Raw genomic sequence first — 13,718 nt, 5'->3', positions numbered from 1 at the left:
AGGAAGTGATTCCGCTTCTCTGAGCTCGGGTACCTGTTTTTATCTTATGAGAACTGAGCAAGGAAGTGTTTGTAAAACAGCCTGACTGGTGCGTGGCACGTGACAGCCGCTGTCGTTGGCTCACAGACCTACAGAACACTGCTGCCAGGGGCGCCACTCACGTGGACCAGCTCCTCGTCGTCTCTTGCCGAGTAAATAGCAAATCTCCGCTCCAGCGTCGTCTGCAGGCCGTCCTGCTCGTTGGTCGAGAGTTCCGCGTTCACTGTAAACGTTCCGATGAACCTGGAGAGAAACCAGGTACTTCTCTGTGTGAGAGGCCAGGGCAAAGAGAAACCTCGTTCTCCTACGGCCAGAACCCACAGTGGGGAGCCTCAAGAGGGGCTCAGGAGCCCCCCGCCCCGTGCTCCTCTTCCCAGCCTGTCTGGCCAACTCCTGAAGACCCAGCCCAGACCTTCCCCTTGAGGAGGGTCTGTGGGACTGACCTGCACCCAGCCTCTGAGACCCAAATCCTGCCCTACGCTCTGCAGGACAGGCCGCAGGGCCCTACCATTTCACCAGGTTGGACAAGTAGGAGACGTCCACGTCTCGGGGTGGCACTTTGGTGAAGCGCGTTGGGATGATGGAGAGGCCAATGGCTTGCAGGTCTGGCTGGTTGCAGATGCTGTTTCGGTAGAAGCCGTTTGCCAGCAGACACAGCAGGTGAACCTGAGAAGAGGGAAATGGGAAGCCTGAAGACCAGAGGGAGTTTGGCTGCCAAATTCAGTGACGTTTCGAGGACAGGAAATACCTGCCGTCATTTCTATATACAAAAACGTAGAACTCCTAACACTGCCGTTTCCCAAGGCTCTGTCTTTCACCCCCTCTTCTCTCTAGATGCTCCTTCCCTCAGAGAGACAAATCTCAAAGCTGCAAAATACAAACTTCCTTTCTCTAAGAGGTCTTGTCTTTTGGAGGTGCATCCTGAAGGATCTGTGGATGAAACGTTAGGAAGCCTGGGGTCTAAAGGACCGTCAGCACGGCCTCTCCCCGCGCCATCCTCCCCTGACCCGCCCCGACCCCTCTCTTAAATGAGGCCTTCCTCAGCTGCTGGGGCCCGCACTGATCTCCCCTCGCTCTGCATCCTAGGTCTCCCTGTTCTGAGGTCTGTCCTGTTCCATCTGTGAGACAGAAAGCCTTGAACAGTAGAAGACAAGCTCTGTGCAAGTCTCTCTCCCGACAACGCCAGGCTCCTCTCAAGGCCTCAGTGTGTGTCCAGTCAGTACCAGCTGAAGTCAGGAGCCGCCGCGCCTTCAGCTGAGGCCAGACCCAGTGTTACCGGTCGGCTGAGCGGAGTGCTGAGCTGACACCTCATGTGCCCTCCCAGGCAGAGGTCACTGTCACCCCCTTATCACCCCACCTCGCTTCAGGAGAGCCGGAGGCGTGGCTGACGGAGCGCCAGTGCCCCACACACCACCCCCTCGTCGGAGCGGCCCGTCTGCCCGCCCACCGCCTGCCCCTCCTTACCTTGTGCGTGTCCTCGTGAACCTCCTTACTGAAACGTTTCATCATTCTCCGAAGATACGTCTCAAACTCCATTTTGATCTTTTCACTGCAACGCACATTGAACAATCCTGAAGTGGAGGGGGAGGCCTGACCCCACTCGCCCGTCTCCGCCGACACCTTTTGGGGGCAATGACTCAGGCCGCGCTACCCAGCAGACCTGTCACTGGCCCGTCCTGCGCCTCCTCGCCCGCAAACCCTGGCCCAGGTCATTCCCTCCCCTGACCCGCACCTGCCAGGCCTCCAGAGCGGCTGCCCCAGGACCTCCCTTCTGCCCACCCCCCGACTGCCCACTTCCTGGGGCCACTGCCTTGGCGTTAAGTCAGCACACGTCGCTTGTCTGTGCAACGCTGTTCTGCTGTAAGATCCCTCTCGTCTCTGTCCCAAGCCCTTTTAAGAAAACCTCTTGAACGACTTCTTTTATCTACCTCCTTGACGCCTGATAAAGTGCCTATCACGTGGGAGACTCAGGACCAGTTAACTACCAGGAGATGCACTGCATACAGCCAGGCCACCAGGGGCTGCAGAGGGACCGGAGACCCCTGGAAGGAGTGGGGGAGGCCCCCAACCACGGGGGGCACTGCCACAGGCCCTGCTGCGATGCCGCGGGACACGAGCTGGGGTGTCCGATCAGCCTGACAGACACAGATCGGGGCTCCTCCACTCACAGCTGAAACATTCCTCAGCCCTCACTCACACGCTGTCCTGAAGAGTCAGTACGGTAACAGGCGCCCTGCACGGCCCCTGGCACGTCTGCGCTCGCCTGGACACAAAGGTTTCGCCTTCAAGTCCTCGAGGTGAGCCCAGGGCTCTCTCGCCTAAGGCTCCTGACAACCTGGACACTCAGCCCGCGTCTCCTATGTGCTTTCCAAAAGCTTTCCTGGGGAGCAGCTGCCGATGGTGAGACGTGACGGAAATCTAGAAGCAAGTGCTTGATCGTACCTTCTTTCTCTGGCCTTCACCTGCTCCGGTGTCTCAATCTCTATCTCCACTGGCTTCACAGGCAGAGCAGATGCAGAGAAGGCTGCGCTTTCCCCCACGTCACCCGGCACGGGCTCACTAACTTCTAGCAACAGTAATTTTTTAGATCAATGATAGCAATTATTGTTATAAGAGGCAGTGTACTGAACAACAACAAGGTTCTGCTGGGGTGGAGGAAGTGAGGCAGGAAACTGTCGAGACCCCTGCTCCGAGTTCCTAGGAGAGGCCCTGAGCGCGCACGTCCAGGTGTCTCACTAACCTGCATGAGCGCCCAGAGCAACAGCCCTGGGGGAAGATCCACAGACACAGGGACGGGGGGTGAGTCAGACACAGACCCTGGGGCCATGAAGCCGGGGCGTGGGAGCCGTGTCTTGCTCTCCGTATTACTACAGTAAAGTCCGCCCACAGCTCACTTTGTAGAGGTATGACTTCAGACTCGACTGTAAACCTGTACATGGTGGGGCATGCACCTTTTTCATCTCCTTCTCCGCTACACTGCTTGTAAACACTGCTGCTGCTGCTGCTAAGGCACATCAGTTGTGTCCAACTCTTTTGTGACCCCACAGACAGCGGCCCACCAGGCTCCGCCGTCCCTGGGATTCTCCAGGCAAGAACACTGGAGTGGGGTGCCAATTCCTTCTCCAGTGCAGGAAAGTGAAAAGTTAAAGTGAAACCGCTCAGTCGTGTCTGACTCTCTGTGACCCCATGGACTGCAGCCTACCAGGCTCCTCCGTCCGTGGGATTTTCCAGGCAAGAGTACTAGAGTCGGTCACCAGCCGAACTTAACTCTGCTGAACTGAATGTAACAGTGAACTTCATTAGCTAAGCCTTTCAAAGCAGCTCTGGACCTAGAAGCAGTGAGCACACCCGGTGTTGGGACCCTGGCTCCTGTGTGCCAGCTCCTACTAAAATGAACAGGGCCGATTCCAGCTCTGCCGCAGGGAGACCCTGGAACGCCCATGTATCTATTGTGCCAGAGAACAAAAACATTCTCAGAAACTACTGAGGCCACGTTAGACACCACAGCGCGGCTGCTTAAAGGGGCTCCTGCTCGCCAAATGTGGGGGCAATCTGAAGGTCAAAAGGCTAAAGAGGATAACTGCTGACGTAGTTGAATTTTAACGTCCACAGTGATACCCGAAAGAAATGACTAAATGTCCTTAAAATGGAGACCTCTGCTTTACAAATCAGTCAGCTAATAATTATATGCGAACGACAATCAAAACATTGCCACCTTGCAATGCTCACTATAATAATCTTTGATTCAGTCAAGATCACACCGACACCATTAAGTAGAAAAGGACTGGTGCACAGGATCTTCACAGAGACTCAGAAGGAAAATGAGCCTTTACACTGGCACAGCCAGGCAGGGCCACAGACACGGTCGAGCTTAGCATCGCCCGCAGGACCACCAAACGCCAGGTGCCTCTTAGTGGATGCGCTACGAGGCGCAGAGCTCGGTGATAATACGGAGCATTATCATCGGCAGCATTCCTGCCAAAGAACGGTTACTCTAAAGGCAACCAGGTCTTTGGACTCACGGTTCATAGCACAGGCAGGAGGGCATTCAAACAAGCTAACCATCATGATAAACCAGAACATGAGACAGAACAAGAGGCCAGGACTCTGCCAAAATGAAAAAAAAAAAAAGACAGCGCTATGAATTGGAGCAAACTCCAGGAGACACTCGCGGACACGAGACCCTGGCGAGCTGCTGTCCATGGGGTCACAGAGTCGGCAGGACTTAATGACTAAGAACAAAGAAAAGCAGAACAGTGAGGCGGGGGCGGGGGCGGGGGCTTCCCTGGTGTCCCAGTGGTTAGAGCTCCTCACTCCCATGCAGGGGGCACGGGTTCAGTTCCTGGGCAGGGGACTGAGATCCTGCTGCTGTGGTGGGTGGAGCCTCTGCTCTAGATTAGAGAAACCAAATACCTTGATTAGATCCTGCACTGGGCGTGGGCAGGGCGGAAACAAGAAAAAAAGGTAGCTATAACGGATCATCTCACAGTAATCAGGGCCTTGATTAGGTGATGACAGTATTTCATCAGGTGGGACAATGCCTTACTTTCCGGAGATAAACGCTGAAGTATTACACGTGAAGAGTCAGGATGTCTGTGACTTACTTTCGCGTAGTCCCACCAGCAGAGTTACAGAAAGAGAGACACGGTCCCTACGGCCCAACAGTCAAGTCAGGGCGTCGAGGCGAAGAGAGCCTGGACTCCAGGCTGCATTTCTTTGTAGGTTTGAACACTTTCAAAAGGAAAAGCTAGGAAAAGCCCTGCCAGGAAGGTGGGCTCAAGGACGGTGAGCCTGGCCACTGTTTACGCGAGTACAGGATGCGCCAGGCCCGTCACGCTCTCCCACAGCCACCCGGCTCATGGGCTGCGCAGGGCTCACCGGCCGTCCGGAGAGCAAGCTCAGCTCGCACCGCTGGACGCACTCGCGCACACCGCTGCGCGAGGGGCCAAGCTGGACCCAAGGCACGTGCGAGCACACGCCTCTCTCACTGATCTCTCACTGAGTGCCCCGCAGGGAGAGAAGGCACAACCCTCTGGGGCGCCCTGGTCGTGAACTGTTCCTTACACCAAAGCAAGTCCCTACTGCGACCTTATCTTTGTCTTCCTCGTTTTCCAAGAAAAGGACAGGGCTGCCGTGACATGACCCCGAACAGAACCAAGCAGGCAAACAGGATGAACCGTTCTGGGAGCAGAGGGGGTCATTTACCTTCCACTTCTTCCCAGTCCTCCTCACTGTCTTCCTCGTCGTCCCCCTCGCAGCTGCCTTTGTCCGCAGCGGCCTCTCTCTCCGGGGGCTGGCCCTTCCTGCGGGCGCTCGGCAAGTCCCTGCGCAGAGATCACAGAGGAAGGTGAAGAAAGCGCGCACGTCCCGGTGCCGTGGGGAAGCTAAGCTCCCCTTTCAAGGCTCCTTCTGTTTACTGTGAATCTGCTGCCGTTAGTTGAAGATGGTTTGGGAGCTCTGAGCCTCACGCCCTGCATTATCCTGGGCCTCGGGTTCCCAGCAGGATGGGCTCTGATCAGGGGTCTAATACTAGACGTGTCTTCGGAAACAGGAGGAGCGTGATGAACCCGCACCCTGAGGCTGTGTGAAGGGAAACAGCTGTCTGCAAACAGACAGGAAAGGGAGATGAGACCACGAAGAGAATGCAGGGCCCAGAAGGAGAAGCCATGATGCCCGAGCGCACGTGTGCAGCCAGACGCCAGCAAGAAAGAGGGAAGGATTACACTCGCTGCCGCTCGCCGCCTCTGAGGGGCAAGATGAAAGGCGACTGAGGCTGGCAGAATTTAACTCCTAGGCACGTGGGGGTGTGTCATGAGGAACACGGACGGCGGGAGCGGAGGCACAGAACTCTGCAGATGCGCAGCTGGCTACACCCCGGCTCAGGACTCAGTGCTTGTTCACACGCAACATGTTAATATGTCTGCAAGTTCACACATGAAACATCTTTAGAGCCCCGAGTTACTTTTAGTTTTTGTAAGATTTGACACATGGTGTCCAGTGAGGATATTACCCAAGATTTTAGCACAAATACTTAAATTAACAAGCTTCAGACTGCAGCTCTAAAAAGACAAGACATTCCCTTTTTAGCCTGCCGCTTCCTTTCAAAAGCACAGAAACAAAAATATCCCCTTAAGAGTAAACGTGGGAGAAATGTCACTTCCCAGCCTAGAGACAAAAAGGGGAGCCGGGCTCTCCCTGGCAGCGTCCTGGCTGATCTGTACGTGGACTTCTCTGCAGAAGGAATCCAGCAGGTGGGAGCGGGAAGCGGGAAGCTCAGTGGCATTGCAAGGAAGAGTCTTAGGGAAGAGGAGGCGAATGACGGTGGTGAGTCCACGTGCCCCCGTGCTCCTTCCCACAGCTGCCCTGTCCTGGGCTACCTCCCAGCCAGGACTGGGGGATGCCGGGAGAGCCGACACTGAGAGAGGGCTGGTCTCTGACGTAAAGCGGGAACTGCGGTCTCTCTGTTGGTCCTCCTGCCTGCACCCCCACCCCCTCCCCCAGCATTCCCCGGAGGCAGATGACCAAGTGATCACGAGGTCTACACGCATGGTTCACCACATTATCAATACGCTCAGTCACTGTAAGAGGCCCTGCCCTAGATGCCAAGGGGCATACACAGATGAGCCGGCGTGGTTCCGGCCGCCTGAGAGCTCACAGGCGTGTGCGGCATGGACACAAGCAAGTGTAACAGGCGTCTGTGCACTCACAGGAGGGTATGATGGAGACACAAGTAAGTGTAACAGCTGTCTGAGAGCTCAAAGGGGTGTGTGGCTTGGACACAAGCAAGTGTAACAGCCGTCTGTGCACTCACAGGAAGGTATGATGGAGACACAAGTAAATATAACGGACGTCTGAGAGCTCACAGGGGTGTGTGGCTTGGACACAAGCAAGTGTAACACAAGGCAGGTGAGTTACACTCTTCAGAGATGCAGCAAGAAGCCAGAGGAGGAGAGGGGGCCAAGGGGCAGGTGAGTTCTGTTCTGCATCGTCAAGGTGGCAGAACGCTTCCAGGCTGCAGGCAGACTGTGAGCACGTGTCGAGTGAAGGGGGGCGTCCAGCTGGGCAGGAGCAGCGCGAACCCAAGGGGAGCAGGACAGGACGCAGCTGGGACGTCGGGGCAACGCCTCAAGTACCTAATGTCTGTGTGGTAGAAACAGCACCGGGCCAGGAGCTGAAGACCTGCGTCTCATCCTGGCTCCTGCCACCATCTAGCTGTGTAGCCACGAGTAACGCACTCTCTGCAAGCTGTGGTCCTCATCTGCAGAGGCTGGGAGGTGACCTACACAGTCACCACGACTCTTCCAGTCTTACCAGCGGCCCGAGCGCTACCTAGATGTGTTTAAAGATCCCACCTTTTCCACAGACCCCAGAGATGAGCAACAAGACCAGGTTTCCTTGGTCATACTTCCCTGATGGACCCGGTCAAGACGTTTTCTGCCATCTCACCTGAAATCTTCCCCATCGCTGAGGGCTTCATCCTTTATAACCTGGGGCTCTTCAGATTTCACGGAAACCTTGGCCGCCTTCCTTCTCACTGGACCATCTGCTGAGCCCCCAGCATCACCACAGCCTCTCTTCCGCTTTCCTCGGGAAACTTTTGTGGGAGGGCTCTTCTTTAGCGGTTTCTCATCTTCGAAGACATCTAGATGACCACACGGAACACGAGAGGAGGGACATAGGAAAAGCGGAGACATTGCAGGTTCGTGTGCAGGGTCACAGAAGTCCTCCCTGGTAACCTCTCTCCAGACACCCATCAACATCCCACATTTGGTCAACAAGCAGCGTTCGGCCCCTTCCGCCTCCAGCTGGTCTGCACACTACACGCTTCCTTCATCAGTTACTCTGTTCTACCTCCTAAGGCTATAGAGACAGCAGCACACGACCCATAAAACCTCAACTGCAAACCTGAAATTTTACCTAACGTCCAGCAAGGAAAACGCATCAGTCCACTAGTTACCACTTTGCTCGTTACTTCCTGCTGAGACTAATTATTTTAGGGATAATCCACTCCTACTAAGTGCAGAGCTTCAAGTTTATACACGTCTGAGTGTGAAGGACAGGGAAGCCTGGTGTGCTGCAGTCCATGGGGCCGCAAAGAGTCAGACACGACTGAGCAACTGAACAACAATGATTTCCCCTAATCTAAGCTTCTGCTGTCTTTTAAAACCAAACGCTACTCAAAACACATACTTTATGAAATCTATCCAATCTAACCCAAATGTCACTCACACAAGCTTGTGTGTATAAGTCATTTCAGTCGTGTCCAACTCTGTGCAACCCCATGGACTATAGCTTGCCAGGCTCCTCTGTCCATGGCATTTTCCAAGCAAGAATACTGGAGTAGGTTGCCATGCCCTCCTCCAGGGGATCTTTTGAACCAGAAATTGAACCTGTGTCTCTTATGTCTCCTGCATTGGCAGGTGGGTTCTTTACCACTAGCTCCACCTGGGAAGCCCCTCAGCAGCCTTAAGGTTGGAATAAGTTAGCAGTAATTGAAAAACACCTGTATTTTAATAACTAACCATTATTAATAATTAATAAATAAAATAATAACATGTTGTTAAAAGGAAATATAAAAAATCCATACACTATTCGTTTTAGTTCAACTAGAGTATGGTCTCTTAACATATAACTATATTACATATGTTATAATATATTAATACAACAGGGGAAAATATTTTTCTATTATAGTCAGGCAAATTCTCTTAAATCTGAAATAAATCATCTTTTTTCCTCTGCACAACTCTGCTTCAGTTAATATTGCAAAACAAAAATACTCTAACCTTTTTTGAGGTTCCAAAAGGAGCTGTGATATTAACCTAAAGTGTCAAATTAATTCATTCCTTTCATTTATGGTTTGAACTGCTGACTCCCTGGATACGTATTTTTAGTCCCCAAGAATACAATTTTGCATGGAAGAAAAAGACTCTCCCTTTTTGAGCTAAAAAAGAAACAACTAAATTTTAATACATTTCACCTTATTTAGCAGCGTTTGTTTTAATGCTGGCTAAAATCACTGATTCAGTTCTGTTTCTTCAGATTTCTTATTTCAAGGCCAAAAGTTTATTTATGACCTGACAATTTGGTAGGGCATACTGAAAACCAGGATTTCTAGATCTTACAATGGTTTTTAGCCCTCTGTTAATAAGATGCTAAATACTTTCTAGTCTAAACATGCAGGTGGGAAGTTGCTTCAGAAGTACTGTTTCTTCCTCTCTAAACTTGGTTGGTTAAAAGGCAGAGGTGTGCGTTTCTGTGCTTTGAATAGAGAAATAGAGAAGTTGAAAGTGAGAACAAGGGGAACAAACTGTGAATCAAAAGACAGTTTATAGTATCAGTAGTCAAAGTATCCAAAAGTTTTAAAGTCTGGACGCCCATGCATTAAATGGACAGTAATTAAACGATTAATCACGGTACGGTCACACAGTGATATAACCTGGTCATCTTTTAAGACAGAGGAAAAAGACACTCGAGGCAACGCTAAGGGTGCAGTTGTTTGCAGAGTTTCTACCACAGACTAGAAAGAAACACAGTATTGTCTAGGGGCGGTGGTTTCTGGACGGTAGACACATGGTAACGTTCTTTTCCTAAATTCTTTGTGTGTTTTGTGTATGCGCCAGGGTATCAAGGAAGCTATTATCTAGACATTCCATGCAAATGGAAGCTAAAATATAGCTCAGACAGCAACAATCGTATCAGGCAAGATAGACCATAAAACAAAGTCTATAATAATAGACAAAGGCATTATATAACGATAAAGGGCTCAATACAAGAAAACGATATCACTGATAAACATATATGCACCTAACATAGAAGCATCTGAATATATGCAGAAAATATTAACACAAATAAAGGGAGAAGTTGACAGTAATACAATAATTGTAGGCGACTTCAACACCCCACCTACCGGACAGATCATTCAGAAAGAAAAATCAATAAGGTTAACGGTGCCTTAAATGACACATTGGACCAGATGAACTTAATAGGTAACTTCAAGACACTGTGTCCAAAACAGCAGAACACAGTCTTTTCAAGTGCGCACGGAACCTTTTCCAGGATCGATCGACCGCATGCTAGCCACAAAACGAGTCCCAACAAATCCAAGACTGAAAAGGTATTAAGGATCTTTTCCGATGACAGCAGCATGAAACCAGAAATCAATTACAGGAGAAAAATGAAGCACAAATCCACGAGACTAAACAGGATGCTACACAAAGCAACCAGCCAACGATGACTCACGATACCGTAGAGAAAATCAGGAAATGCCGCAGGACGGCGAAAATAAAAACACAAGTTTACAAAATCCACAGGACACAGCGAAAGCAGTTTTAAGAGGGAAGCTTAGAGCAATACAGCCCCACCTCCAGAAACAGGAGAAGTCTCCAACAACCTAACCTACCATCTAAAGGAACCAGAAGTATCAGTCATAAAAAAGAAATGCTGCCATTCGCAACAACATGGAGGATATTATGCTTGGTGATAAAGAGAAAGACAAACACCATGTTTTCCCTTGTATACAGAATCTAAAAAATAAATGAACAAATAAAACAAAAACAGACTCACAGATACAGAGAACAAATTAGTGGCCACCAGTGGGGAAAGGGGTAGGGGAGAGGCAAGACAGGGGAAGAGGATTAAGAGGCACCAAGGGGCAGGCATACAGTCAGTAAATTACCAGGATGTCATGTGTAACACAGGGATATGGTCGATCCTTTGTAATAACTTTATATGGAGTATTAAGTGTGAAAGTGTTAGTCGCTCAGTCAGGTCCGATTTGTGACCCCATGGACTGTAGCCTGTCAGGCTTCTCTGTCCATAGAATTCTCCAGGCAAGAATACTGGAGTGGGTGGCCATTGCATTCTCCAGGGGATCTTCCTGACCCAGGGATTGAACCCAGGTCTCCTGCATTGCAGGTGAACTCTTTACTGTTTGAGCCACCAGGGGAGCCCTTATATGGAATATAATCCAATATCCAATCATTGTTGTACATCTGAACTAATGCTATAATAACTCAACTATAATTTAAAAAGAGGCCATTTTCCAAGACTCTCCAAGATCTAGAGCTGTCTGCTAGAGTCAGCCGTCCGTTCTGGATCCCCTGGTTCCAAATCTGTGGATTTAACTAACCTCGGATTGAACTTTGCTTGAATCCACAGATGTGCAACCTGTGGAGGGCTGACTGAACTACACTGTTATATAACCTGGTTATTTGAGCAGGGCAGGAATTAACCACTGGGCTTGCTCAGCCAGCTACTAATTTAACAACAACCAAAAAACCCCACCTGCTTAGAACTGCAGGCAGCACCTCACAGCAGTAAGAATAAAATACAAACTCCTTAGTCTGGTCTCCAACCTAAGGGTCCCAGTTATTTCTCTCACCTCAATTCTAAAACATTCCTTTCTAAGAGTTTTAAACTTACTGATTCCTCTGCCCACATCCTACAAAAGGCCCCTCATTACAGTCAGTAATTGGCTGAAAGCACCGTGTCCTCGGACAGGACTTTTTGGCCACTGATTCTGACTCTGCAGCATCTTCCCTGTGCCCATGCCAGTTTTATTACAGAGACCTACTCTGCCTTCTTCATGGCTCCTGGCACCATGGGAATTTGCTTTTTAACTTGTTTGTCCAACCTCCCCTTCCCCAAAGATTACAAGCATCATGAGAGCAGAACCTTGCCTGTCCTGTTGACTGCTACCCTTCCAGTGCCGATAACTGGGCCTGAAAATAGCCAGGTGCTCAGTAAGTATCTGCTGAAGGAGCTAATGATGAAGGAGTAAATCGACGAAGGAATGTTGAGATCGAATATGTAGAAACTACAGGGGCCCTAATAGAAACAAAGCTATAATGGGAAGCCAAAGAGATGGCTGTTGAAAGCAGCGAAGCATCAGCTTTATTTGCATGCACTGTGGTGCTGTTATACACTACGCTGACCAGTCACCAAAGACGAGTCACCAAAGACGAGTCACCAAATCAATTTCAGCTGCAGCCAAAACCACAGCAAAGACCACAGTTCTTCCCGGAAGCTGCCTTGGAAACTTACTGCAGCACTCTGGCTCGCAGAGTGCAAATGGGGCTTGAGTGCCCCCCTTGCCTACGCGTGGGCTGAGTGATAGAGTTAGCCCATCTGATCACCTCACCCAGACCAGGCCCGGAGCCTGATGTGCCATCTCACTGAAAACTCACAGCCACCCTGCAGAATCACAGAATTACGCAATCTAGAGTCATAGGGGGCCTTACTAGTGATTCGGCCCAATCGTCTACTCAGGTATATGAGGTACCCCAGAAATTCCTTCTACTGCATGCATTACAAAGTTATTTGCACTTAGTATATGCAGAGAAGTGGAGAGGACAAGATGAGATACAGCAAAAAGACAGACATGTTTTCATAAGCTTATCTGGTTAAGACAGGTCAAAAAGGAAGCAACTAAATCACCAAGATCCTCTGTGATGAGGTGTACCTGGGAAAGACCACCTTAGGCAAGACACTCAAGGAGTGCCTGGGTTGAGACCTGCAGGAAAAGAAGGCAGCCATGGCAAAAGCCGCGAAGAACATTCAAGGGAGAAGGAACATCAAAGGCAAAGGCTCAGGTGAGAAATAACGCGGGGTGCCTGAGGAACCCAAAGGAGGCCAAAAAGGAGATTGTCTGGGAGAGGAGAGAGCAGCAGCGAAATCATGTAGGGTCTTGTAGGCCGTGTGAGGAATCTAGATTTTATGCCAAGAGCAGTGGAAGCCAGAGCGTTTGAAGTAGGAGCGTGGCAAGATCTCATTTATTTTTTTCTTAAGATCACTTGCTGCTGCATGGAGAACTCTAACCCTAACCCTAGGGTTAACGTTAGTAAACAGACGATTGCAGTCGTTCAACTGAAAAGTGAAGGTGGCTTGGGCAGGAGGTGTGGCCAGGAAAATAAAGAGAAGTGGAGAGATTTGAGACAGGGTTCTGAGGTGGAAATGACAGAGCTTGCTGAAGGCCTGGAGGTGTGCAGTGTAAAGAAGAGGGGTTTGTTCTAACAATGATGAAGTGATCAATGAGGGGGGGATAAGTGGGGAATGGGCAGGTTTAGTTTGCCCAGGACAAATATAAGAAACCTATTCGATATGCACGTGGAGAAGTCGGCTGGGATCCGAAATCTGGGGGTCTAGGGTGGGATTTAGCTGAAGGTACCGTTAAGGAAGCCTGGCGTGCTGCAGGCCGTGGGGTCGCAAAGTGTTGGGCAGGACGTAGCGACTGAACAACTACTGTTCAGGAGATCAGCACACTCCCGCACTCTTAAGTACGGGTCCGCTGGTCTCGTGGGGGCACAAAACCAGTGCCTTTTGCCTATTCGCCCTCTGCATCTGCCAGGAGACCGGACTTGACCCTGCGGGCGGCAGGGCGCAGGAAGAGACTGCGCAGGGGAGCTCGCGGTCCGGCCAGGATTGGCGGAACCGCTCAGTGCGCATCCTGCACGGAGGGCAAAGGCGCAGCGACGTCGGAGTGGCCCGGGGCGGGCGCACGCCGCCTGCCTCCCGCGGTCACCGGGACCCGGTCTCCTCCGCGCAGGTGGGCGCAGGATTGCCTACCCGCACCCGCGGGAGGCCGGCCTTGCCCTCCCCGCGCCCGGCCTGCCTCCTGCCCTCCTCCAGCCTCTCCCCTTCAAGCCCGGCTCGGCCTTGCTCTCACCCGCCTCCTCCTCCTT

At 51.1% G+C, this 13,718-nt stretch overlaps 1 protein-coding gene across 1 annotated transcript in view; it reads right to left on the bottom strand.

Annotated features, from left to right (window-relative positions):
* XPC (xeroderma pigmentosum, complementation group C) overlaps window positions 1-13,718 on the bottom strand; it is a 23,011-nt gene that overhangs the window by 8,899 nt on the left and 394 nt on the right. The window contains exons 2-8 of the mRNA XM_010862523.1: window positions 13,703-13,715; window positions 7,486-7,681; window positions 5,245-5,363; window positions 2,482-2,605; window positions 1,504-1,588; window positions 548-705; window positions 162-282 (exon numbers count right to left, since the gene is read on the bottom strand). Of these exons, the coding sequence (XP_010860825.1) occupies window positions 162-282; window positions 548-705; window positions 1,504-1,588; window positions 2,482-2,605; window positions 5,245-5,363; window positions 7,486-7,681; window positions 13,703-13,715 (816 nt within the window). The remainder of the gene's footprint in view (window positions 1-161; window positions 283-547; window positions 706-1,503; window positions 1,589-2,481; window positions 2,606-5,244; window positions 5,364-7,485; window positions 7,682-13,702; window positions 13,716-13,718) is intronic.

The sequence above is a fragment of the Bison bison genome, unplaced genomic scaffold (genome assembly GCF_000754665.1).
Source record: "Bison bison bison isolate TAMUID 2011002044 unplaced genomic scaffold, Bison_UMD1.0 scf7180017864482, whole genome shotgun sequence".
NCBI lineage: Eukaryota > Metazoa > Chordata > Mammalia > Artiodactyla > Bovidae > Bison > Bison bison.
The sequence above is the reverse complement of the archived record's forward strand: the minus strand, read 5'-3'. Positions and strand labels throughout refer to the sequence as shown.